General features: G+C 45.9%; 1 protein-coding gene across 1 annotated transcript; it reads left to right on the plus strand.

The window, feature by feature from the left end:
- Positions 1 to 12,490: 12,490 nt before the first annotated feature.
- LOC125525679 (beta-galactosidase 9) lies at positions 12,491 to 16,828 on the plus strand. The gene is made up of 13 exons (XM_048690680.2): positions 12,491 to 13,242; positions 13,351 to 13,417; positions 13,516 to 13,752; positions 14,084 to 14,172; positions 14,256 to 14,361; positions 14,456 to 14,543; positions 14,655 to 14,773; positions 14,864 to 15,028; positions 15,095 to 15,264; positions 15,355 to 15,464; positions 15,572 to 15,681; positions 15,791 to 16,003; positions 16,093 to 16,828. The coding sequence occupies exons 1-13, from the start codon at positions 12,872 to 12,874 to the stop codon at positions 16,402 to 16,404; spliced, it is 2,157 nt and encodes a 718-aa protein (XP_048546637.1). The 5' UTR covers positions 12,491 to 12,871; the 3' UTR covers positions 16,405 to 16,828.
- Positions 16,829 to 26,830: the final 10,002 nt, after the last annotated feature.

Here is a 26,830-nt window from a genome sequence, read left to right on the forward strand (position 1 = left end):
TCGTTGTCCTTGATGTATTGCCAATCAACCCATCTCATATCACAAACAATTGGCTTCTTGTCTAGCAGCACTGTCTCATAAAAGTCTTGCTGCTCCTTGGTGTGAAACATGTAGTCAACTGCAGTCCTTCTCCTTGAAGCATACGGGTCTGCTTCTCTCCACTTCTGGAGCCCTGAATCTCTCCTGAGTTTCATATCCTCAGCCACAGGATGAGCATCGTTGTGGTCTGGGATCTTGGGCTTGAGCTTTCTAAGAACATTCTCTTCTTCTTCTTCTTCTGCAGCTTCAGGCACTGGGGCCTTGTTCTTCTCAGTAGCTGGGATGCTTCTTGTGTTCCTCTTTGGCTTTGGCTTTGGAGCTGGCTTGGCCTTGGAAGCAGCTGCCCCTGTTCTTATGGCATCACCCATCAGCTTGGGTGCCTTAGGTGCTGGTGCAGCTACCTCTTCTTCTTCCTCCTCATCTTCCATGATGGAAGCCTTGCCAAGCACTCTGGCTACAGTTTTCTTCACCCTTTCTTTCCTCTTCTTGCCTTCAGCAGCAACTGGCTCAATGGGAGTGGGCTTCTCATTTAAAGCTCTGGCCTTTGACATAGGCTGCCTGCCTGCTGGCCTTTTGATCTTCATCCCTGGTTTTATGCCCTGTGCTGGCTCAACTCTCTTGGAAGTTGCTTCCTCTTCTGCCACATAATCCTCATCTTCTGAGTCTGAGGTTCTCTTCTTTCTCTGTCTTGTGGCAGCTTTAGGCAGATTGCTAGGGGTGCTCCTGCTGCCATCATCTGAGGAACTTGAGGGACTAGTGCCCTCACTCATCTGCACTTGCTGCTCTGATAAGTTCTGGCTATCACTTTGGTCTGACATGATGCAAACTCTGACTGCTGACCCTGTGAATAGGTTATAGATGAGATAGAGTGGATAAGCATCACAAAATGCAGAGATTTTTGCAAAAGAATAATTCAAAAACTTAGTTTTAGTTTCCCACTGAAAGCATCTCGGATCTACCGATTTCTAAACTCGGTGATACCGAAGCAGTTTTGGCACCTAAACTAGTGAACTCGGTCAGACCGAGTCACAGTTCGGTGGCACCGAGACTGCTAGGGTTTCACAGAGTTCCAAAATCGGTCACACCGATAAGTAATTCTCGGTCAGACCGAGTCTCACTTGTGCAATGGCATAAGCCAAATCGGTGGGACCGAGTTTTTCAACTCGGTGGGTCCGAGATGGTTTCGGCGGAAACCTAACCCTAAAATTTTCGAATTAAACCTAATCTACGAGTTCATTGACTGGATAGAAGTTTAACAAACGTGGCAAGAATCATGATGATCACAATGTGCTAAGAATCGGATTGGGGAATAGCACAAAGATCGAGTCCATACCCTAGTTCGGCGGAGACTCGCTACGGCGGCAACGGCGGGGTTGAATTTCCGTTGACGGCGACGGAGACCAGCGACTGGAGGCGGCTGGCGGCGAGGAGACGATCCGGAGACCAAGTTGGCAGAGCAGGCTATCGCGCGGGCGAAGGGGTTCGAAGAAATTTCCAAATTTTTGCCCGTGACAATATATAGCCCGACCCTGTCGGTGTGACCGAGTGGAACAACTCGGTGGCACTGAGATGCAAAACTGTATACAGTTGTTGCAACTCGGTGTGACCGAATGGTTCAACGGTTGCACCGAGATCGAAAACCTAGATCAACTTAATGATCTCGGTAGGACCGAAAGTAGGGTATCGGTCAGACCGAGAATCATAGAGAGGTTTTGGAAGTTTAAGTCTATGACGAATCGGGGACTCCGAGCGCTCCTCACACAGAGTGGTTCGAATCTGACTTGATCAAATTTTGTGATGTAGCATGAATAGAGTTTGAGACGAGAAAAGCATAGATAGCTAGAGGAGGTTCTTAGGCATTCTTGTCCATCCACTTGGCAAAAGGAAATAAAAACAAACAATCAAAACAACAAGTGGATGTCCTCGAATGAGTAAAATATGCAACCAGCATGCTCACACAATAAGATGGCAAATGAAATATGTGACAAGGCATGCACAACCAATTCTAGCATCTATCAAGCAATTTGCGATGACAAGGTCATCTATATATGAGTATATTGACTTAGGAGTCAAGTGAGAACACTTGATCATAGGTCATACTCATCGTTTAAGCTCATGTGGGGTTACCACTTTTACATAAAGCATTGTTGTGTTCACATCTTTAGAGTTGCTTTAGCTCAAGTCTTAGAGTAAAGCTCCCCCTAGATGTGATATCCCCCCTTAGAGGGATGAACTAACCTCGGGTTTTGTCGATGATGACTTCATGTAGATGTTGAAGATGTGGATGCTCAATGTTGATGTAGATCACTTGGAGCTATCCATTTGAGTGAATTGCACTTTCAATACCTACATGGGTTAGTCCCACAAGGAACAAACAAGGATATCCATAGACATAGAGTGATGCACACACAAGATGATGTCCATGAAAACTTTTAGGTTACCTTGTCCCTTGTCTTACCAACAAGAGGGTTTGTGACTCCTTGAACTAGTGCAAGATGTGAGAGTTGATTGCACTTGTTCTTGCCAAAATGATAAGAGTGAAGTATGTTGGCGGAGTCACCCTCAAGAACTCTCTAGTTCTTCTTCTTTTGGATCCACACCATCTTGATGGGAATCCTTGGAGTTGTAGTCGTACTTGATGAAGTGGAACTTGAAGTAGTCTTGGGAATCCACTTGACTAAGGTCTTAGGAGCTTCTTCAAATGCATCAATTTCCTCTTGAAGCTTGTCCTTGCCTTTTTGCTTGTAGTCTTGTGGTGGAAGATCATCTTGAGCTTGTGTCCCCTTGAAAGAAGTATCATACTTCTCTTGTTGAGGAACAAACTTTGTCCTGGGGTATTGATCTTCTTCCCACTCAACTCCATTGGCATTGAACTTTCGTTCAAAACCAACACCTTGATTCTTCCGGTGCATTCCTTGCTTGCGCACAATTTCCTCGAATTGCTTACTCCCGGCAAGGCTTTTGTACACTCCTTTCTCTATAATTCCCTTCAATAAGATATTTTCTTGCTCAAGTGTAACTTGGCTAAGAGAATCATTAGTGGAATCAAGAGAACTACTAGAAGCAACAATATTGGATTTAGCATGATCATTGTTACTGCTAGAGGAAAAATCTTTCTTGTTCTTGTTACTAGACTTGACTTGAGGCATGTAAGTGGATAAGAGTAAACGCTTGGCAATGTAAGAAGAACTTTTCTTGCGGAGATCATCATTGATTTCTTTTAAGAACTCATGCTCTTGCTCAAGATTGAGCTTTTCAAAGCGTAATTTCTCATGAGCTCTTAAAAGTTCTCGATGATCTTCGAAGATAGTTTCATGAGCTAACTTAAGAGTGTTTAGTTCTTTAGTTAGAGCCTCAATCTTCTCCTTATCATTGTCATTCGTTTTATCTTGTTTAGCATGATTAATTGACGTTTCATCATAGTATTCATCACTAGAGTTGTCAACAAGCAAATCATCACCTAACAAGTCATCTTCATCACTATTGAAATCAACATACTCGGGGTGTGTTACCTTAGGACCTTTGGCCATGAAGCATCTTCCAATTCCTTCATTTGGTGAGTCAAATATGTCGTAGGAGTTGGTTGACACAAGTGCTAGACCGGCAACACCTTCATCTTGAGTATCTTCGGAGTCGGAGTGATAACTTCTCTCGGAGTGGCTGTCGGAGTCGGAGCCGGATACCCATTCACCAACATGAGCTTGATGTCTTCGTTTTGTGTAGCTCCTTGATGATTTTTCCTTCCTTTCCGAATCCTTGCTTCTCCGTGAGTATCTTCGTTCATAACGATCATCTCTACTCCTTCTCTCTCTTGGTGGTGATTCTTTGCTTCTTCTTTTTGGAGAATCTTCTCTTCTCTTCTAGGGAGCCGTACACTCATTGGAATAGTGTCCAGGTCTTCCACAACTGTAGCAGTTTCGCTCTCGACTAGAAGATCTTTTGTCATTGTAGGACCTTGACTTGAAGCTTCTATCTTTGCTTCTACTCTTGTAGAACTTGTTGAAGTTCTTCACCATTAAGCTCAATTCTTCATTGAAGTTTTGTTTCTCACTTGATGATGTAGGGGCTTCACATGAGGCTTTGTAGGAACCACTTGATTTGTTGTGAAGTTCCTCTTTATCCTTAAGTGACATCTCATGAGCAACAATTCTTCCAATCACCTCCGTTGGCTTGAGATCTTTGTAATTGGGCATCATTTGGATCAATGTGCACACGATATCATATTTTCCATCCAAGGCTCTTAGAATCTTCTTGATGATGAATCTATCGGTCATCTCTTCACTTCCTAAGCCGACAATCTCATTTGTGATGAGAGCAAGCCTAGAGTACATTTCAGCGACACCTTCACCATCCTTCATTTTGAACTTGTCAAGTTGACTTTAAAGCACATCCAACTTGGATTCCTTGACGGAGTCGGTACCTTCGTGCATATCAATCAAATTGTCCCAAATTTCCTTTGCATTCTCAAGACAGCTGATTTTGTTGAATTCTTCGGGGCACAATCCGTTGAAGAGAATATCACAAGCTTGAGCATTGTATTGCAACATCTTCAACTCATCCGCGGTAGCTTCACAGTTTGGTTCTTTCCCATCAAAGAAGTCACCTTGCAAACCAACACACACAATAGCCCAAACGGCGGGGTTATGTCCAAGAATATGCATTTTCGTTTTATGCTTCCAACTAGCAAAATTAGTACCATCAAAGTAAGGACCTCTACGGTGATAATTTCCCTCGCTAGACGCCATACTCTCCTAGGTTGTGAAACCAAGGCTATGACCACCAAAAGCTATGGAGATCAAAGCAAATGGAGACCAAAGCTCTGATACCACTTGTAGGATCGAAAGTATGTCTAGAGGAGGGTTGATTAGACTACTTGACCAAATAAAAACTTAACCTTTTCCCAATTTTAGTTCTTGACAGATTTTAGCTATTGTAGGACAAGTCAAGCAATCATCACACAATTCAAGCAAGCATGCAAAGAGTATATTGGCAGCGGAAAGTAAAGCATGCAACTTGCAAGAATGTAAAGGGAAGGGTTTGGAGAATTCAAACGCAATTGGAGACACGAATGTTTTTCCCGTGGTTTGGATAGGTGGTGCTATCCTACATCCACGTTGATGGAGACTTCAACCCACGAAGGGTAACGGTTGCGCGAGTCCACGGAGGGCTCCACCCACGAAGGGTAATGGTTGCGCGAGTCCACGGAGGGCTCCACCCACGAAGGGTCCACGAAGAAGCAACCACCCACGAAGGGTCCACGAAGAAGCAACCTTGTCTATCCCACCATGGCCATCGCCCACGAAGGACTTGCCTCACTAGCGGTAGATCTTCACGAAGTAGGCGATCTCCTTGCCCTTACAAACTCCTTGGTTCAACTCCACAATCTTGTCGGAGGCTCCCAAGTGACACCTAGCCAATCTAGGAGACACCACTCTCCAAGAAGTAACAAATGGTGTGTTGGTGATGAACTCCTTGCTCTTGTGCTTCAAATGATAGTCTCCCCAACACTCAACTCTCTCTCATAGGATTTGGATTTTGTGGAAAGAAGATTTGAGTGGAAAGCAACTTGGGGAAGGCTAGAGACCAAGATTCATATGGTAGGAATGGAATATCTTGGTCTCAACACATGAGTAGGTGGTTCTCTCTCAGAACATATGAGTTGGAATTGTGTATGTGTTTTGATGGCTCTCTCCACGAATGAAGAGGAGGTGGAGGGGTATATATAGCCTCCACACAAAATCCAACCGTTACACACAGTTTTCCAATCTCGGTGGGACCGAATCAACAAACTCGGTCGGACCGAAAAGGTAAACCTAGTGACCGTTAGAGATTTTCGGTGGGACTGACATGCAACTCGGTAGGACCGATATGGTTGGGGTTTGGGCATAACGTAATCTCGGTGAGACCGATTACACACACTCGGTGAGACCGAGTTTGGTAATAAGCTAACCAGAGAGTTGGTCAGGCAAACTCGGTGAGACCGATTTGCTCTTTCGGTGAGACCGAAAAGTTACAAAAAGGAAACAAAGAGTTTACACTGCAATCTCGGTGGGACCGATTCGCTCTTTTGGTGAAACCGAAAAGTTACGAAAGGGAAACAGAGAGTTTGCAATCCCATCTCGGTGAGACCGAGATCCCTATCGGTAGAACCGAATTGCTAGGGTTTGGCAGTGGCTTATGACAAGTGAAACTCGGTGGCGCTGGATAGAAAGAATCGGTAGGACCGAGTTTGGCTTAGGGTTTAGGTATATGTGGATATGGGAAAGTAGTTGAGGGTTTTGGAGCATATCACTAAGCACATGAAGCAAGAGGCTCATTAAGCAACACCTCATCCCTCCTTGATAGTATTGGCTTTTCCTAAAGACTCAATGTGATCTTGGATCACTAAAATATAAAATGAAGAGTCTTGAGCTTTTGAGCTTGAGCCAATCCTTTGTCCTTAGCATTTTGAGGGTTCCACTTTCACATCCATGCCATGCCAATCATTGAGCTTTCCTGAAATAGTCATCTTGGAATAGCATTAGCTCAATGGGCTATATGTTGTTATGAATTACCAAAACCACCTAGGGATAGTTGCACTTTCAATTTCGTTCCTAAAAATTAAGGTACTTCCACATTCAAACTAACTAATACTACAAATTCGAAGGAACTACTTAATACATTAACAGCACATAGGGAAGTAGCCCTGGTCCAACGGCTTGAGAAATGACGAACAAAAACTGAAAGAAGAAGGATCAGCCAGTAGCAGCACCATCAGCCTCCCGGCATCACAGCTTCAACCAGCCCGGTGAACTCCAGGTTTTTTCCTGCAAAACACACATGTGATGTTGGAGGCAAGAAAATAAATATGCCAGGGGTCTTGTCATGGCATCTAATCGCACGGAATGTTAGTACAAATGATGGAGAACAAAACATCCAACATGAGCAAATTCATAGGAGTTCTAGATCCATATATACCATCAAGAAAAAATGCTCAGTTTTAATTCAGACACAAGACTTGGTGAAAACATGCATATTCATATCAGCAACATTGATATGGCATCTTTGCAAGCTTGGGTTAGTGACTTATCTTGTGTTTCATGGCATGACAATAATTTTAACAATAAATAGACATGAAATTGACCCAAACTCATTTACAAAGTTAGGCCATATGATGCATGGATTAATTCACACATAAATGACAAAATGCCAACTTTGTATAGAATTTGCAGTACTGAAATATTTCAGTGTGTACCGGTGTGTACTGAAACTGCAGTAGTGAAATAATTCAGTGTGCATCGGTGTGTACTAAAATTGTAGTAACGAAATATTTCAGTGCCTACCGGTGTGTACCGAAATATTTCAGTGTCTACCACTACAACATTACAAATTTTGCCTAGGGCAGTACCGAAATATTTCAGTGCCTACCAGTGTGTACCGAAATATTTCAGTGTCCACCACTACAACATTACAAATTTTGCCTAGGGCAGTTCCGAAATATTTCAGTGCCTACCGGTGTGTACCGAAATATTTCAGTGTCTACCACTAGAACATTACTAATTTTTCCTAGGGTTCACATACATCATAATCCATCCTCCAAATCCATGTACTCAAATGTTCATGCAATTCATTGAGATTAAGCATTCCCTCTCTGAGCTATTACAATCAGTATCACCACGATGTAAGCACGAGCAGTAGGAAGATGAGGAGTGGGGAAGCTTACTCTAAACATAGCTACCGCCGTCGTTCAGACGAGGAGAGCGGAGAGGGAAGCGTGGAGAACTGCGGGGAAGCGAGGTCGCGACCACTGTCCTCCTCATCTTGCGCTTCGGAGTCTCCAGTGACTCGGTTGGGGGGCTGCACAATCTGCAACGGCACCTCGTGCACGGTGGGTTCCTGATCCAGTGGATGCTCTACCCTGGATCTGAACGCCCACCACCTCCGCCTGGTCCACTCGCTGGACGAATTGGCCTGCTCCATCGCCCAGAGGAGGATCTCGATCTTCTGAATCGGTTGCGCGGGCTGGGGGAAAAGCTTTGCCCTCTCATTCTTCATCAAATTCTTGAGAGTGGCCATTGCCGTGCAGCTCATCTGCCTTGTGTTGTCAAACCAAGAACGGATCTCCCTCAACCTGGCCAACTTGACCTGGTTGCCGCCGGCGATCTGCACGAAGTCGGTGTTCTCGTCGCCGGCCATCAGCTCGATCTACCGTGGAATAGGGGGTGGGGGTTGCCTGAGTGGAGCGAAGTTGCAGCGGCAGGAAGGAGGAGATGACTGCGGTGGACTTGGAGGAGGGGGAGGAGATGGCCGCCGATGAGTAATTGTGGAATGTGTAGCACCATGGCGGCGGTTATGCATTCGACGAGAGGGGTGGCGCGTGCAAATTTTCCTAGGACTAAACTGCCCATAGATTAAAACGCGTCCCCACCTTGTCACGAGTACCGGCCCCACTCGTTTTAGTACTTTCGCGTACTTTCATTGGAGTACTACCCAGTACTTCATATTTGCCTGCCGTTAGATCGACATCAACGAACGGTTCTAAAAAAGCCCAACCACTCTAAAACTTGTAAAAAGATAAACAGTCTTTGCAGCCGATGCTATATTCGTTAGATCTTATATTGAGATTTGTGTAATTTTTTTCTTTTATTTTTCCTTTTTCCCTTCTTACATGTTATCTCATTTGACTGGTACTTGGTGAAGCCTCGGTCGACTGAGACCTAGCCACATCCAAAAATAAAAGAGAGAGAGAGAGAGAGAAAGAAAGGTGTTTGTGCAATAAAACTTTTGTGCATAAGGCCTATGATCTTGTTGAATGGATTTTTTCGACAGAAGCACTAAAAATCTGACATTAGATTTTTAGGCATGGCAAAACTGGAAATTTTTATGGCAATTTTAGTTTGCAAGCACACAAAAATTCTGACAAAAAAAACTAAGACGGATTTATCATGCTCGCCAACTAAACTTGCCATCCTCGGAGAACATAATTTACCATGAAAAATGTTTTATTTTGCCATGGTAAAAATACCCACGTCAGATTTGTAGTAGAGTCATTTCCTGAAGGAGATTATGTTATAATTGGATTTTCATGCAAACTAGATGGATATGGTTATGCAGTGTGTCACCACAGTGGAATATCGAGATGAAACGGATACGTTCAAGCCTACTCAAGGACTTCGGCAAGGGGACCCTCTCTCCTATATCTGGCCATGGGCCAGGCCGGGCCGAGCTTGGGCCAGGCCTAAAAAAGCCCATGGCAGAAAACTGAGGCCCAGGCCCTCCCAGGCCCTATCATCGGGCCTACTTTTCAAGCCCAAGCCCGGCCCATCTGGTAAAAAGCCCTGAAAAGCCCTTAGGGCTTAGGGCCGTGGGCTGGGCCTCTTCCTTAAAATGTCAATATGCTAAGCCCAAGCCCGCCCGGGCCCTGCTGGTGGGCTCAAAACTCAGGCCCAAGCCCGGCCCACTGTCAAGCCCATCAGGCCTAGGCCCTGGATTTTAGGGCCGGGCCTGAGATGGCCAGGACTACTCTTTCCCCTACCACTCTTCTTATTCTCGGATGGGCCGACAACCCTTTTATCTCACACTAAAGAATCAGGGAGTTGTCAAGTGTAAAAGTGTGTTGAGAGCCCCCTTCAATATCACTTCAGTATCAAATCTTTTATCCGCAGATGATTCTTTGATATAGATGAAGGCCACCCAGTAGAATGGTAAATTCTTTGGAAGCTATCCTGAATTCATATTGTGCGGCTTCAGATCAAATGGTGAGTGTGGACTAATGTGTTATTTTTTCCAACCAAAATACAAATGTGGAGGATAGAGATCAAGTTTGCAATATTCTGAACATCGTGACCGAAGCTTTATCAGATAAATATTTGGGTCTGCCAGCTAGCTGGTGCGGGATTAGAAAAACTGATTGCTTCCGATATTTGATTGATCAGGTTTGTAAAAGAGTTAATGGTTGGAACTAAAGACAACTCTTAGGTTGGGGGGTAAGGAGGTTCTCCTGAATATGCAATGTCAGTCATAAAATTTTGTTTTCTCTTCATCATCTCCCCACCAAAAACTTGACATTTCATCAACGATTGATTTGTAAATACCTTTTGGCAATTTAAATACTAACATGCAATATGATGGAATTGCTTGAGCTACCGATTTCAACAATATTCCCTTACCTTGCATAGAGAGATTTTTTCTCTTTCCACCCTTTTAGTCGTTGACAAACTCTACCAATGAGGTGTGGGAAACAATCACTCCGGTCCACCCCAACCATGGTTGGGAGGCCTAAATATTTATCTAATGGAGCTTCTGTTAGTATATTCAATTATGCACAAATCTCGTCTCTAACAATGACACAAGTATTGGGGCTGGAAAAAAAATACTAGACTTGAGATTAATCACCAACTGTCCAGAGCTGCTAAAATATGTGTTCAGCACCCTTTCCAGAGTCATAGCGTTTTGTATGCTTGCTCTCATCAAGATTAGAGAATCATTACAATCAATAGATGGGAAATCGAAGGAGCATTCTTGCATACTTGTATACCTTCAATCCTCCCCCTCCCCCTCCTCCTCATGAGCAAGCATACTAGACGGACCTTTAGAAAGAAAGAGGTAGGGGATAAGGGATCTCCCTGTCTCAAACCACTTGTGGGGGAAAACTCATCAGTCTCAGTATTATTAAATCTAATGTTGCCGCCATGGAAACCTTTTGGAAGTAAACAATAGTATTGAAATAGGCATAGATATGAGGTCTTAAACTCACAACCTTATACTTGTGCATAAAAATAGTTGCAACATGGGAGACAACTGTTACAATATGCTCACATAAAAAAAGTTGCAACCATAAGTTACTTTTAATTTGAGCATCCTCTATTTCTAAATAGTTACAACTCTCCACCCATTTTTCCTCTCCATGGAGCCATATCACATCAACAAATTATGCATGTGGTTATAAGTTACATTTTGTTTGCTTCATCAATTCATGCAAACCATGCCACCTCATCAATTATGCATGTCAGTCATAAGTTAAAAAATCGCATTCTTTTTTGTGTAGTCATGTGCGGTATACGTGTTAAACACTTGAAGAAAATATATGCAGTTCATGCTTCACATTTTTGTTAGAAAATGGCATTACATAAACCGAGAGCACTCTGACATTTACTTTTACATTAGTTTTAAACGTTTTTAGCGTCTGTTTTATGTACCTGTTCCAACAAGGTTCTCGCAGCAATGCGTTAGGTATTATCTAGTTATAACAAGTTGTTAATTTAATCTCTCTGATGAGTGACTTACCTTATATGCAACATATTTTTGCAACAACAAACCAGAAAGGAATCAGATTACACCGATTTTACTTAAAAGTCGCATGGCATAATTTTGCAAAGCTCGCCTATTGTGATTACCATGGAGAAGGTCTGGGGACAATGATTGCAATCTAACGGTTAGGGCATGTTTGATTCATATGATTTCTAAAACACATGAATGAAATGACATGCCATCATCAATAGTATATGATTTTTTAAGCATAGTATTGACGCATATGCTCATACACACACATACACTCACCCTTATGAACGCACACATGCACACTCTATCCTTATGAGCAAGTCCGAGAGACTGAGCCGGCATATCATCTTGAGATTGACGAAGTCGTCACAGACGCCTCTGTTGTCGACGGGGACGTCTTCTCCCACTAAATACACATCGTCGGAAGGCCTGAAATAAATTTAGGAAAATGCGAGCACCAATGTCAAGTCTAGGATTTAAAATCTAGTGGGCTGGGGATACCGCTGTCCTCCTAACTATTCAAGCACAAATTGGTTCGAACCAATACCATGTGATTAGTATAGGTGTTTGATTGAAGAAAAACGTAGGATTCTTTATAGGAGGTCGGAGCGCATGGAAATTCTCCTACAAAAACTAGTATAAATGAATCATAAGAAGAAAAAAAGGTTCCGAGTATTATAATCCTGCGAATCAAACAACCCATGCAGGAACAAAATTCCTAATGATTTTTGTGTTTCAAAATTCCTTTGCAAATCCTTTAATATTTCAATCAAAAAGGTTACGCGTTCGTACTTTAAAACAAAACGAAACAGGGCATTGCCAGAGAGGCACGGCACTTGGTACCCCGAAAAGGAAAGGAAGCGCACAAATGTCAGACCCCCGTGTTTGCTTGTAGTTGTAGATTTTGCCGAACCCACACCCCCAGTATTCAATGCCGTCGGTACGGCCAGTACCACAACCGCCTCAACCGCCAGCCAATTGATGAATTCACAAACCGCTCATCAACAGCGCCCATCAAATGACGCGCATGTAATTTCGATGCAACACAAACAAATTACCTTCAGTTTCACTCCCAAAGCAAAATGGAAAACCCATGAGAAGAAGGGATTCGCGGGCTCCACCGGACCCTCGTCTCCCTCTCTCCTCCCAAATCCTTTTTCCCTCCCCTCCCCTGCCCACTCCGCTCCAGAATCACGGCACCTCTGCTTTCCGCTTCACAGTTTCACCATCCCGTCGACGCCGCCCCTCCCCCTCCTCCCTCCTCCTCCTCCTCCAGTGGTAAACAGCATCCGGTAATCCAAAAGGGAGGGGAAAAGATCAGAGGAGGGCAGTTCAACCAGCCAAAAAGATTCCAGAAATCAAGAACACGTTCCCACTCGGGCACCGGCGCCGTCCGTCCAGCCGGCCAGCCGATAGATAGGCCCCGTCATCGGCACACACATATAAGCCCAGCGCCATCCACGCCTCCCCTCCCTCCATTGCCCCTCCAGGAAGCCAACCACCAGTTGGAGTTGGTTCACACTGTCCGAGCAGTCAGTCCCCCGAGGCGGAGAGAACAGAGCCAGGCGCCACCATGCGCTCCGGCGGCGCGGGCGTGCTCCTCCTCGCCCTGATCGCCGCGGCCGCCGTTGTGGCCAATGCCGCGGTGACGTACGACCACAGGGCCGTGGTCATCAACGGGCGGCGCCGCATCCTCATGTCCGGGTCCATCCACTACCCGCGCAGCACCCCGGAGATGTGGCCCGACCTCATCCAGAAGGCCAAGGACGGCGGCCTCGACGTGGTCCAGACCTACGTCTTCTGGAACGGCCACGAGCCGGCGCGCGGGCAGTACCACTTCGCCGACCGCTACGACCTCGTCCGCTTCGTCAAGCTCGCCGGGCAGGCGGGGCTCTTCGTCCACCTCCGCATCGGCCCCTACGTCTGCGCCGAGTGGAACTTCGGGTATGTGACCAAGACCAACTCAAACTCAATGCGATGCCATGCATGGCGGCGTCGATTATTGTTGCTTGCTTGGTAGAGTGATTTGGATCGTTCTGGGCGTCGTTGCAGTGGATTCCCTGTGTGGCTCAAGTACGTGCCCGGCATCAGCTTCCGGACGGACAACGGCCCCTTCAAGGTACAGTGCTCATGGCTGAACTGCGATTTGTAATTTTGCGTTTGATTTCACGACGGGGCTGAGCTGAAGTGTGGACGCGCATGGATGGACGCTTGCAGGCGGAGATGCAGAGGTTCGTGGAGAAGATCGTGTCGATGATGAAGTCGGAGGGGCTGTTCGAGTGGCAGGGCGGGCCCATCATCCTCGCGCAGGTGGAGAACGAGTACGGGCCCATGGAGTCGGCCATGGGCGCCGGCGCCAAGCCCTACGCCAGCTGGGCCGCCAACATGGCCGTCGCCACCGGCGCCGGCGTGCCCTGGGTCATGTGCAAGCAGGACGACGCCCCCGACCCCGTCGTAAGCTTCCTGCCGTCTCCTTCTCATCTCCCCGTTGCTTCCTGCCATTGCGAATGCCATGGCGCATTGCCATTTGCCGAAAGAGCAAATTGCGGTGCCAGATAGTGATTGAACCACCTCGCTTTCTCGCGCTGGGCACATGCTTCTGCCGTTAGCACATCACATCACCGAATCGAGCTGCCAACTTTGCAGCCTGGCGCTGCCACCACAAAATATACTCCTGGTCTATGCTAGCTATAATTCGTTCCTTTTCGATTTAAAATTGACAAATTTGTCAGCTTGTGTTCCCCGGGTAATGAATGATGAATGGATTCGTGTTGGCCGCATGCAGATAAACACCTGCAATGGCTTCTACTGCGACTACTTCAGCCCCAACTCCAACGGCAAGCCCACCATGTGGACCGAGGCCTGGACTGGGTGGTAAGTTTCCATGAACTGCACTGGAATTGCAATCTGCAAGCATGTCACGACATTGATTGTTGACGCGATCGATTTTGTTGAAGGTTCACGGCGTTCGGTGGCCCGGTGCCGCACCGGCCGGTGGAGGACATGGCGTTCGCCGTGGCGAGGTTCGTTCAGAAGGGCGGCTCCTTCGTCAACTACTACATGGTGAGCCACCGAGGCTGGCTGGCTACCACATGTTGTCGCCCGGATGTTTCGCCTTTCAGTTGTAGTGGCACCTAACATTTGCTCTGTCTTTCAGTACCATGGGGGCACAAACTTCGACCGGACCGCCGGTGGCCCGTTCATCGCGACGAGCTACGACTACGACGCGCCCATCGACGAATACGGTGCGCGACGAATATGATTCAGCAATTTCAGTTTGTGGCTTGCTTTTCCCGGGTGCAAAAAACAGTTGCAAACTTACTGAAGAAACCGTTTTTGGTTGGCATGGTGCGCAGGTCTGATCAGGCAGCCGAAATGGGGCCACCTGAGGGACCTGCACAAGGCCATCAAGCAGGCCGAGCCGGCGCTCGTCTCCGGCGATCCCACCGTGCAGCGCATCGGGAACTACGAGAAGGTTCCGTCCCATCCTTGGCAAATTCAAGTGACAACAGATCCAATAATGAAAAATCCTTGTGAACTGATCAAATTGCTGGTGCTTGTGCAGGCGTACGTGTTCAAGTCGAGCGCCGGAGCCTGCGCGGCGTTCCTGTCCAACTACCACACGAGCGCCGCCGCGAGGGTCGTGTACAACGGCCGGCGGTACGACCTGCCGGCCTGGTCCATCAGCATCCTGCCGGACTGCAAGACCGCCGTCTTCAACACCGCCACGGTACGGCCTGAACTGAACGACAAACATTGGCCTCTGACGACCCTGCTCTGACCGTCGTGGATGCAGGTGAAGGAGCCGTCGGCGCCGGCGAAGATGAACCCGGCGGGGGGCTTGGCGTGGCAGTCGTACAGCGAGGACACCAACGCGCTGGACTCGAGCGCCTTCACCAAGGACGGCCTGGTGGAGCAGCTCAGCATGACCTGGGACAAGTCCGACTACCTGTGGTACACCACCTAGTGAGTGACGGGCCGGCCATCTCTGTCTCACTGTCTCCATGGAACCATTCATGGACCTCCGCTGATCTCTGAGTTTCTCCCCTGACGCAGCGTCAACATCGACTCGAGCGAGCAGTTCCTCAAGTCGGGCCAGTGGCCGCAGCTCACCATCAACTCCGCCGGCCACTCGGTGCAGGTGTTCGTCAACGGCCAGTCCTTCGGTACCGCCTGAAACTCTGAATCTTTTCCTCCGAAGTGCACTCTGCTATCGATCAAATCGACTACTTACTGATGAACTGAACATCGAATCCTTTTGTCCGTGTCCCAGGCGTTGCCTATGGCGGCTACAACAACCCGAAGCTGACGTACAGCAAGCCCGTGAAGATGTGGCAGGGCAGCAACAAGATCTCCATCCTCAGCTCCGCCATGGGCCTCCCCGTAAGTTTTCATCTCAGATTCAGGCTGCCATGGCCATGGCGGCACCTGCGGCACTGTCTCGGTCCTCACTCCTCAGGCCATTTCTGACATGGTAACTCTCTGGCGGCAGAACCAAGGGACCCATTACGAGGCCTGGAACGTGGGCGTCCTCGGCCCGGTGACGCTGTCGGGGCTCAACCAGGGGAAGAGGGACCTCAGCAACCAGAAATGGACGTACCAGATCGGCCTCAAGGGCGAGTCGCTCGGCGTCAACTCCGTCAGCGGCAGCTCCTCCGTCGAGTGGGGCAGCGCCACCGGCGCGCAGCCGCTCACATGGCACAAGGTCAGCGCCGAATCACCACTGTCGACATTTCACCGCCACTACTCTTCCATTGCCGTTCGACTGAACGTGGTTTGGCTGCTGGTCTGCAGGCCTACTTCGCGGCGCCGGCGGGCAGCGCGCCGGTGGCGCTGGACATGGGCAGCATGGGGAAGGGCCAGATCTGGGTGAACGGGAACAACGCCGGGCGGTACTGGTCGTACAGGGCCTCCGGCAGCTGCGGCGCCTGCAGCTACGCCGGCACCTTCAGCGAGGCCAAGTGCCAGACCAACTGCGGCGACATCTCCCAGCGGTGGTACCACGTGCCGCGCTCCTGGCTCAAGCCCAGCGGCAACCTGCTCGTCGTGCTCGAGGAGTTCGGCGGCGACCTGTCCGGCGTCACGCTCATGACGAGGACGACATGAGAAGCGGGAGGACGGGAGGAGGAAGATGGCATGCAGAAATTGTGAATAATCTGGAGGGAAATGGAGGGAGGCAGAAAGAGGGCACACGAAGGCACACAACTTTCGTAGTAGTATATCAGTACATACGGCCTGGATACGGATACGATTGGTATACGTACAGTCGTACAAAGACTAGTAGGCGTAGTAGTATTTATTCATGGAGAGCGGGAAAAGTGTTGGGCGGCGCGGTCGCCGGAACAGTAGCTCAGGCGCGGCGGCCGGCGTCCTGCCGGAATACGATCGTTGATTCATTGCCAATCACAAATATTTCGAGACGTTGGTGGGTGGGTGGATCTGCTCTCGGGCCTGCGCACGCAAGTGCTTTCTGAAGCATACTGAACCCCTTTGGGGGGAATTATTTTCTGAATCATTCGTTCCTTCTCAACATGTTCTTCAGAAATTACTACGTATATGGCTTCTAAAGTGACTGCTTGACGCCAGAATTGTTCGCTTCTGTAGTTCTCGGTGATCACTCGCCAGCAAAATTTCATGTTTCCTCCCCTGAAATTTAATCGAGATCTGACCTAATTTGTAAAAAATTCAGGATATGACATTTTTGCTACTGCCAGGGTCCATAACGGTAAGGTGTAACAGCCTGCCGCTAGGCACCTTGATGGTAAGAAACATCTCTACCACCACAGGCTGGCGGCATCCTGTACAATCCTACCGCCAGGGTACCCGGCGCTAGGTGTGAGCATGCATTGTGTTTCATACTTAGGAAAAAAACGGTAGGGTGTGCAACCCTACCGCCAGGGACCTTGACGGTATGGACTTTAGTGGTAAGAAAATGATCAGATTTTGAAATTTTTATAAGGCAGGGTCAGATCTCGATTAAGTTTGGAAAAAGGATCGAAACACAAATTTTTGCCTCATTCACCTACTTAGATAAAATAACGTTGTAGAAATTCTCCAACTGCTGTTTGTAAAGTTTTGTTACCTTGAGAAATGGTTTCCCATCCATCTGGATTAGTAAGGCATGCACGGATTTTCAGGTCCTCAATTTGACTAACGAAACATGTATAATATAATACCAAAAGTATATGTTTTGCAAAATTCTTTCGAATATCAATCCAGTTAAACTCTTTTAGCGGCAGATAACACATGTTTTGTTAGATAAATTGAGAACCCAAACACGCCCTACAAACCCGAACGGAGGGAGCATCAATGGAAGATGAACAAAATGTTCTAAGAGGCCACTTCATTAACTAGCCACTCACTCACTCTTTGACCGAAAATACAAAGGTGAACATGGTTTCATGCGCACTCTCGTAAATAGTAAATTCATAAAAAAATACTGGATTTTAGAAATTCTGAAATTTCGCGGTAATGAAACTTAGTCGATCATTCTATCCATGTGCGAAGATTCGTGATGTATTGACACCCATGGTATTCTTAGTGAAGAAAATGCAATTGTGACCATACTATTCATCAAACAGTGTTTTTCAATATAGCTTTGATTTTGTCATTTTTGCGCAGATTACCACGGATGTGATTTCTACTTTGGTTTCGTACTTTGAAATATCGAAAATAATTATTTGTCTTCAGCATAGTCGCCCCAAATATGGGTAGTTGTGTTGTTGTCTGTTTATTGTCAGACTTTTTTTTTCATAATGGGTGAATTTGTTGACTCAAAATAAAGTATCAAGAGTATACAAATAAAATGAGCACACACCCAATACCTGCATAATTAGGATGCACAATACCAGTTGGTACACACAAAAAGACACACCGACAAAGACCAAAGTGATAAAAGACCAAACTATGCCCAAGGAGGAAAAAGAAAAAGAAAACCCAAATTGATCATCAAACTACAACAACGATCATACCTGCACCAACCATCTCTTGTCCCCACAGGAACAACGGGGTTCTTCAACAACAAAACCTTCAGGAAAGGAACGATGCTCAAGTACTGTTGTCATCGGGTCCAGCCACTAGAGGCTAGATTCTAGGTTTTCATCCTAAAAGAGAGGAGGGACTCTGTATTGATTCAAATCGAACGTTAGAGAGAGAGAGAGAGAGATAGGCTGCAAAGCAGCCGTCTGATGTGATCCGCGTGGAGAAATCTTGATGTGGGGCAAAACCCTAGGGTGTCTCGATCTTCATGATTTGAAGGTGGATTTGAGATGGAACCCAAAGAACAGAGGAGGAAATTGGGGGAAAACGCAAGAGAAAATTACTCTATTGGACAAGATCCACACACAAGTACTCAAATCACAAGGCACAATAGGATACACCTCAAGATCCAAACAACAACAAAGTAAAAGATAACTAGGGTAGGTTCTTCTCAATCTATAGGAGATGTGGTGGTCTTGAGAGATACTCTTCCCCAAATCTCTAATAGAAATGGAGGCCTTGGTGTTCTTCTCCTAATGGAGGCCTTGATCCTCTAAGAGGAGATGAAAATAAGTAAAGCTCCCTCAAGATATATTTATATGCTTTGCTAACCCTAGAGAGAAAGTGGGGAAAGGTTTACATAGTCCTAGCCACCAAGAGGTAAGTGATGAATGTGAAAAGGAGGGATACATGGCCATTGGGCCTGTCACTGCGCACAGACATGACATAGTCGGACAGTTCTACTAGATTAAGTTATGTCTATACTAAACCAAGGCTAGATCAATTCAAGAGGCCGACCATTTTTGGCAACCTAACTTGTGGTTGCTATCCCTACACTTAACGCTCATTGCCTCGAACAGGCTAAGGTAGTTGAATGAGTTTGTTGACCTGGCATTTCTAGGTCCCATCGAGTTTTATCAAATTATACGCGGCATGCAAAGCATCACGCTCGCTTACAATGTTACAGTCATACTTATGGTTACTATTTGTGCGCAGAAGACAATGAACCGCCTAGGTTCTTTTATCAGTACATTTTCTAATGCCTCCAACTCCTATCTTATAGTAAGCGACATCAAGCATGTAAGGCTCGACCACCCCGCACACCACCGCAAGTCCACAATGAACCTCTGTCTCCCCAACAATACTTATCTATTTGAAACAAAAGATAGTTTAACATATTTATGAGAAAGCAACTCGGTAGCACTCTCTGAAGTGTTGTCTTTATACATCGAGTAACCGAAGAGTAGTTCAATTATTTCCAACTACTTTCTGGAACTATGAATACTCTGGTTTATTGATTCAAATGAATTCGATGAATCCTATTTGTACTATTGCACTTCCTAAAATTACTACATAGGCATCCCTATGAGTTATGTAAGCCATACATAGCACGCACAGAGTTGAAAAATATGCCAACATTACGCTTGACATCTATGAAATAACTCATATTGATAGTTCTTTGTCCGCACTTGACTATTTAATATCAACTGCAATATATAACCACCATGTTGTGACTTAGGAGCATGAATAGTAGTTTCTGGTCAAACTACAATGTATAGCTGAAAGAGAAAGAGGCACTGCATCCCAGTTCTAGGTAAACTCACAATTCGACGAACACAAAAACAACTCAAGAATGCTAGCATATGCAACACAAGTAAATTTATCTATCCCTTAGGATCCACTTTTGCACACCAGATAACAAAATCAATAACACTCATACACATAGTGAGTAGCTCTCCGATTGTGCATGTGAAGCACGGGAAGGGCCAGATGGGTGTCATAAGGTAGTTTTCATACAAGACCTCCCATAATTGCAGTGACATCGAATGCGGCTCCCGTGTGGCAAAGTGCCACATGAGTTGCGATGACATCTTGCCAACATGGTGTTACCATGCGTCTTGGTCATGATTGAAGCCTAGTTGAAACTTAATGGTGCTGCATGGAAAGTTTGACGACCATCTATTCTTGAACATCACACTAATGACAAGGACCACATGAAAAGAGGAAAATGGGAGGAACATGTTATCCACATTGAATAATTTGCAAGGAATTGGAGCAGGATGGTACACATACACTAATTTAAAAACACAAATTTTTGATCCATGAGAGTTCCAGTCCATCACAAATCACTGAATATCAATAGATATTTCATAGATACAGATACATTTGACATATGTATACATTTTTTTTATTTTTTGAACCTTGAAGGCAGTAGGAGAGGCTTCTACAACCATTATATTAGTAAAAGAAAACAATATAGTTATATTTACATCAGGTAGAAGGGTAGGGTTTTGCCCATACCTAAAGCAAGAATTAATTAAACTAGTAGAGTATTGAGAGGTGGGCGGGCAAGAATTAGAGTAGGGGCAACACTAGGTTGTAACAAAGGTAGTGCTTTGGGCTAGGGTTTTGACAAAGTTCTCTAAATCCAACTTGACTATATATTTTAGCAGGGTAAAGTAGTTTAAACCTAGTAAGCTGGGATGAAGTAGAATATGGGATTCCATGAAAGATCTCATTGCTTATCTTCGTGAACATTATGTTGGCGATGTGGATGCAAATTGCATGGAAGAGGACATGGACCATGACATTCCATACAATAGGTCCTATGCGAAGGACTCGAAGGACGAAGGCCCGGATGAAGAAATATATGAGGGTGGTTTGACAGCTAAAGAAGCCAATGCTTTCAAGAAGGTAATAGGCCAGGGTCACGAGACATCATTGTTTCATGATCTAAGCCTAGCCGATAAGGCGATTGTTGATGGTGGCACAAGTAAAATTCTTGCACCAAGGTTAACTTCAAAGCGAGATACCGGGCAAGTGTGTATGGTGTTAGTGAAGGAACAATCTTTGAAAGCTTGGTAGAACTTCAAATATGGGTGAAGGACTACGCGGTTAAGTTTCATCGACCATTCTTTGTGGACAAGTCAAACTCCAAATTGCGTTATGTGGTTAAATGTGAGGAACACAAGAATCATTTCCCTTGGGTTATCCGTGCAAGATATGTCAAAGGCGGGCCACAATGGCATATTACAAATTCTGTGTTTCATCACTGATGTAGTGTAAAGGATAATCACCATCAATTGACCTCCAAATTCAGTGCATACCGATTTTCACCGTCCATAAAGATACTCCCAACATATCCCATTAGGGCATTGATGGAGATGGTGAAGGATGTCTTTGGGTACATGGTGAAGTACGAGAAGGCATGGAAGGCCAAGCAAGCCGCCTTTGACATATTGGATGGTGGTTGGGAAGAATCATACAACCGCCTCGCGATGGTGTTTAAAGCGATGGCGGTAGAAAATCCGGGCATGTATATGTGGTGGAGCCAGATGGTGTGAGAACAAGGACATACAACAATGCAACCGTCTGAATATTTGGACGTGCATTCTGGACTTTTGAGCCATGCATTAGGGCCTTCAAGCATTGTAGGCCGGTTATGTCCGTGAATGGCACATTTCTTACCAGACAGTTCAAGGGCATATTGTTGATCGCCGTTGCTAATGATGGTGGTGACAAATTGGTTCCGTTGGCTTTCGCTTTGGTGTCTGCGAAGAACAACTCCAGCCGGGAGTGGTTTGTTAATCTAGTGAGGACCAAGGTAATTGGACGTCAAAGAGAGGTTTGCATCATCTCGGACCACCACCCTGGTATACTCAATGCAGTGGAGATTGACATTCCAGGACATCCTTGCGTGCATCGATCATAGGTGGTGCATGAGGAATTTTGTGTCTAACTTTTACCGGGCATGTGGAGACAAGGAATTATCTGACCTTCTCCATGATTGTTGTCTCGCATTCACCACTAGACATTTTAAGAAATTGTGAGACAAAGTGTATGCCAAAGCAAACAATCGTGGCAGAGATTTCCTAAATAGGAACCTTGCCGATAAAGGAAAGTGGACACGGGCTTTTTGATATACATGTCATGCTCTCAACCCCATTTCTTTATAATCTTCTGCTTCATCTTGTTGAGACTGTAGAGCATTTAAAAATGCATTTTCGTTACTATCTTGAAAACAATGAAAAAATCGTTTGAAGTGCTACTCACTTACCTATGCAAATGTAGCGAAGTGTCCTTGAACTTCGGCGGAGTCTCTTGAAATAAGACAAACTATGTCATAACTCGTTGTGGCTGATGAAACTCAACAGCACAATAACAAATCAATGGGCAATACATCCTCCATGGGCGTGCTTCCTGTAGACACTTTGGGTTTAGTGTGAAAGTAAGATAACTTGCTCCGGTGCCAATATTGCCCGCCATTCCGTACGGTTCCCAAGTCGCCTATAAACAAAGATTAACAATACACTACATTGCTAGTATGATTAACAATAAACAAAACCGATGACACAACAAAGGAAACAAGCTACTAAGATAACCTGCTTCGGGGTCATGATGTCGAGCTCGTTGCAGTAGTGCAAGCACATGGTCTTTGAATTGCCAACAAAACCTTCAACCTTGTCTCACTTATGCGTCCATGTAGGCATACGGTCCGGGTCATCATGATAATACCACAACCGTAACCCGCAAGCGCAGGCCGCCCAACTGGCAAGTGCTCCCAACTCCATATCCATAAGAGAAGCATCGGATCACCGATATTGGCTTCCTTTGACTCTGTGGCGTTTTTTGGATTCGCGCCCCTACGGCAAGCCTCGACCAGCTACACACAAACAACAAATATGTCAATACAAAGAAAATTTCTACATTTTGAACACACTATTGCAAGCAAAACTAGTTACCTGACAATACAAATAAGCTAGCGCCACCGTACCCCAACCGAGTCCATGGTCCCACCCAGCAAACAGCTTAAGCCACATAAAGGAAGCATTCACGCCAGTGCCGTCAGAGAAAAGAGTCCAGCTGAGTACATACCACAAGTATGCCCTGGTATACTGCCGCACTGTCTCATCGTCTGCATCAACTGGGAAAACCCCAATGCTGTTAGCAATCTAGTGATAACTTGCACCGACGGACTTCCCTTGCACCCCCGGCTCCCTTCCTATGAGTCCAACCATAATCTCACACTATCCATCAGAATCTATGCTAAAACAAATAGGCTCTCCTTTGATGGGAAGTCCAGTGATCAGAGAACCATCATGCAAAGTAACCGTCATCTCCCCAGCAAAGAAGTAGAAAGTATGTGTCTCAGGGCACCATCGGTCAACGAGTGTCGTGATCGCACAAGGGTTCATCTTCGAGATCGAATGCGACACAAGTGAATGTTGGGGAACGTAGCATAAATTCAAAATTTTCCTACGTGTCACCAAGATCAATCTATGGAGTCATCTAGCAACGAGGGAGGATTGGATCTACATACCCTTGTAGATCGCGCGCGGAAGCGTTCAAGAGAACGGGGTTGATGGAGTCGTACTCGTCGTGATTCAAATCACCGATGATCCTAGCGCCGAACGGACGGCACCTCCGCGTTCAACACACGTACGGAACGGAGACGTCTCCCATGCCTTGATCCAGCAAGGAGGAGGGAGAGGTTGATGGAGATCCAGCAGCACGATGGCGTGGTGGAAGTAGCGGGATTCCAACAGGGCTTCGCGAAGCGCTGCGGGAGGAGGAAGATGTGTCACGGGAGGGGAAGGGAGGCGTCAGGCCTTAGATTGGTTTGCTCCTCCTTTTTCCCCACTATATATAGGGCCAAGGGAGAGGGGAAGGCGCAGCCCTTGCCCCTTCCTCCAAGGAAGGGTGCGGCCAAGGGTGGGGAGGAGTCCATCCTCCCCAAGGCACCTCGGAGGTGCCTTCCCCTTTTAGGACTCTCCCCTTTTTCCCATCTCTTGGCGCATGGGCCTCTTGGGGCTGGTGCCCTTGGCCCATATAGGCCAAGGCACAACCCCTACAGCCCATGTGGCCCCCCGGGGCAGGTGGCCCCACCCGGTGGACCCCCGGGACCCTTCCGGTGGTCCCGGTACAATACCGATGACCCCGAAACTTGTCCCGATGGCCGAAACAGCACTTCCTATATATAATTCTTTACCTCCGGACCATTCCGGAACTCCTCGTGACGTCCGGGATCTCATCCGGGACTCCGAACAACATTCGGGTTACCGCATACTAATATCTCCATAACCCTAGCGTCACCGAACCTTAAGTGTGTAGACCCTACGGGTTCGGGAGACATGCAGACATGACCGAGACGTTCTCCGGTCAATAACCAACAGCGGGATCTGGATACCCATGATGGCTCCCACATGTTCCACGATGATCTCATCGGATGAACCACGATGTCAAGGACTTAATCAATCCCGTATACAATTCCCTTTGTCTATCGGTATGTTACTTGCCCGAGATTCGATCGTCGGAATCCAATACCTAGTTCAATCTCGTTACCGGCAAGTCTCTTTACTCGTTCCGTAACACATCATCCCGTGATCAACTCCTTGGTCACATTGCGCATATGATGATGTCCTACCGAGTGGGCCCAGAGATACCTCTCCGCTTACACGGAGTGACAAATCCCAGTCTCGATTCGTGCCAACCCAACAGACACTTTCGGAGATACTTGTAATGCACCTTTATAGTCACCCAGTTACGTTGCGACGTTTGATACACCCAAAGCATTCCTACGGTATCCGGGAGTTGCACAATCTCATGGTCTAAGGAAATGATACTTGACATTAGAAAAGCTTTAGCATATGAACTACACGATCTAGTGCTATGCTTAGGATTGGGTCTTGTCCATCACATCATTCTCCTAATGATGTGATCCCGTTATCAATGACATTCAATGTCCATGGTCAGGAAACCGTAACCATCTATTGATCAACGAGCTAGTCAACTAGAGGCTCACTAGGGACATGGTGTTGTCTATGTATCCACACATGTATCTGAGTTTCCTATCAATACAATTATAGCATGGATAATAAACGATTATCATGAACAAGGAAATATAATAATAATCAATTTATTATTGCCTCTAGGGCATATTTCCAACAGTCTCCCACTTGCACTAGAGTCAATAATCTAGTTCACATCGCCATGTGATTAACACTCACAGGTCACATCGCCATGTGACTAACACCCAAGAGTTTACTAGAGTCAGTAGTCTAGTTCACATCACTATGTGATTAACACTCAATGAGTTTTAGGTTTGATCATGTTGCTTGTGAGAGAGGTTTTAGTCAACGGGTCCGAACCTTTCAGATCTGTGTGTGCTTTACAAATCTCTATGTCATCTCCTAGATGTAGCTACCACGCTCTATTTGGAGCTATTCCAAATAACTGTTCTACTTGGAGCTATTCTAAATTGTTGCTCCATTATATGCATCCGGTATCTCTACTCAGAGCTATCCGGATAGGTGTTAAGCTTGCATCGACGTAACCCTTTACGACGAACTCTTTTACCACCTCCATAACCGAGAAACTTCCTTAGTACACTAGTTACCAAGGATAACTTTGACCGTTGTCCCGTGATCCGTTCTTGGATCACTCTTGTACCCCTTGACTGACTCATGGCAAGGCACACTTCAGGTGCGGTACACAGCATAGCATACTGTAGAGCCTATGTCTTAAGCATAGGGGACGACCTTCGTCCTTTCTCTCTATTCTGCCGTGGTCGAGCTTTAAGTCTTAACTTCATACCTCACAACTCAGGAAAGAACTCCTTCTTTGACTGATCCATCTTGAACACCTTCAAGATCATGTCATGGTATGTGCTCATTTTGAAAGTACTTTTAAGCGTTTTGATCTATCCTTATAGATCTTGATGCTCAATGTTCAAGTAGCTTATTCCAGGTTTTCCATTGAAAACACTTTCCAAATATCCCTATATGCTTTCCAGAAATTCTACGTCATTTCCAATCAACAACATATATTCATCAGAAATTCTATAGTGCTCCCACTCACTTCTTTGGAAATACCAGTTTCTCATAAACTTTGTATACACCCAAAATCTTTGATCATCTCATCAAAGCATACATTCCAATTCCGAGATGCTTACTCCAGTCCTCAGAAGGATTGCTGGAGCTTTGCATACTTATTAGCATATTTCAGGATTGACAAAACCTTACGGTTGTATCACATACAACCTTTCCTCAAGAAAATCGTCGAGGAAACAATGTTTTGACATTCTATCTGCAAGATTTCATAAATAATGCAGTAATCGCTAATATAATTCCAACAGACTCTTAGCATCGCTACGAGTGAGAAAGTCTCATCGTAGTCAACTCTTTGAACTTGTCGAAAAACATCTTAACGACAAGTCGAGCTTTCTTAATGGTGACATTTACCATCATTGTCCGTCTTCCTTTTAAAATCCATCTGTACTCAACAGCCTTACGACCATCGAGCCGTTCCGCCAAAGTCTACACTTTGTTTTCATACATGGATCCTCTCTCGGATTTTATGGCCTCGAGCCATTTATCGGAATCCAGGCCCACCATCGCTTCTCCATAGCTCGTAGGTTCATTGTTGTCTAGCAACATGACTTCCAAGACAGGATTATGTACCACTCTGAAGTAGTACGCATCCTTGTCATCCTACGAGGTTTGATAGTGACTTGATCTGAAGTCTCATGATCAATATCATAAGCTTCCACTTCAAT

This window comes from Triticum urartu, chromosome 7A, assembly GCF_056163025.1.
Source record: "Triticum urartu cultivar PI428250 chromosome 7A, HENAU_Tu73, whole genome shotgun sequence".
In the NCBI taxonomy this organism is placed as follows: Eukaryota; Viridiplantae; Streptophyta; class Magnoliopsida; order Poales; family Poaceae; genus Triticum; species Triticum urartu.

Coding starts and splice junctions, on each gene's coding strand:
- LOC125525679 (XM_048690680.2), top strand. CDS start 12,872: ATGCGCTCCGGCGGCGCGGGCGTGCTCCTCCTCGCCCTGATCGCCGCG. Junction 14,362..14,455: donor CCTTCGTCAACTACTACATG/GTGAGCCACCGA, acceptor TCTGTCTTTCAG/TACCATGGGGGCACAAACTT. Junction 15,029..15,094: donor CCGTCTTCAACACCGCCACG/GTACGGCCTGAA, acceptor TCGTGGATGCAG/GTGAAGGAGCCGTCGGCGCC.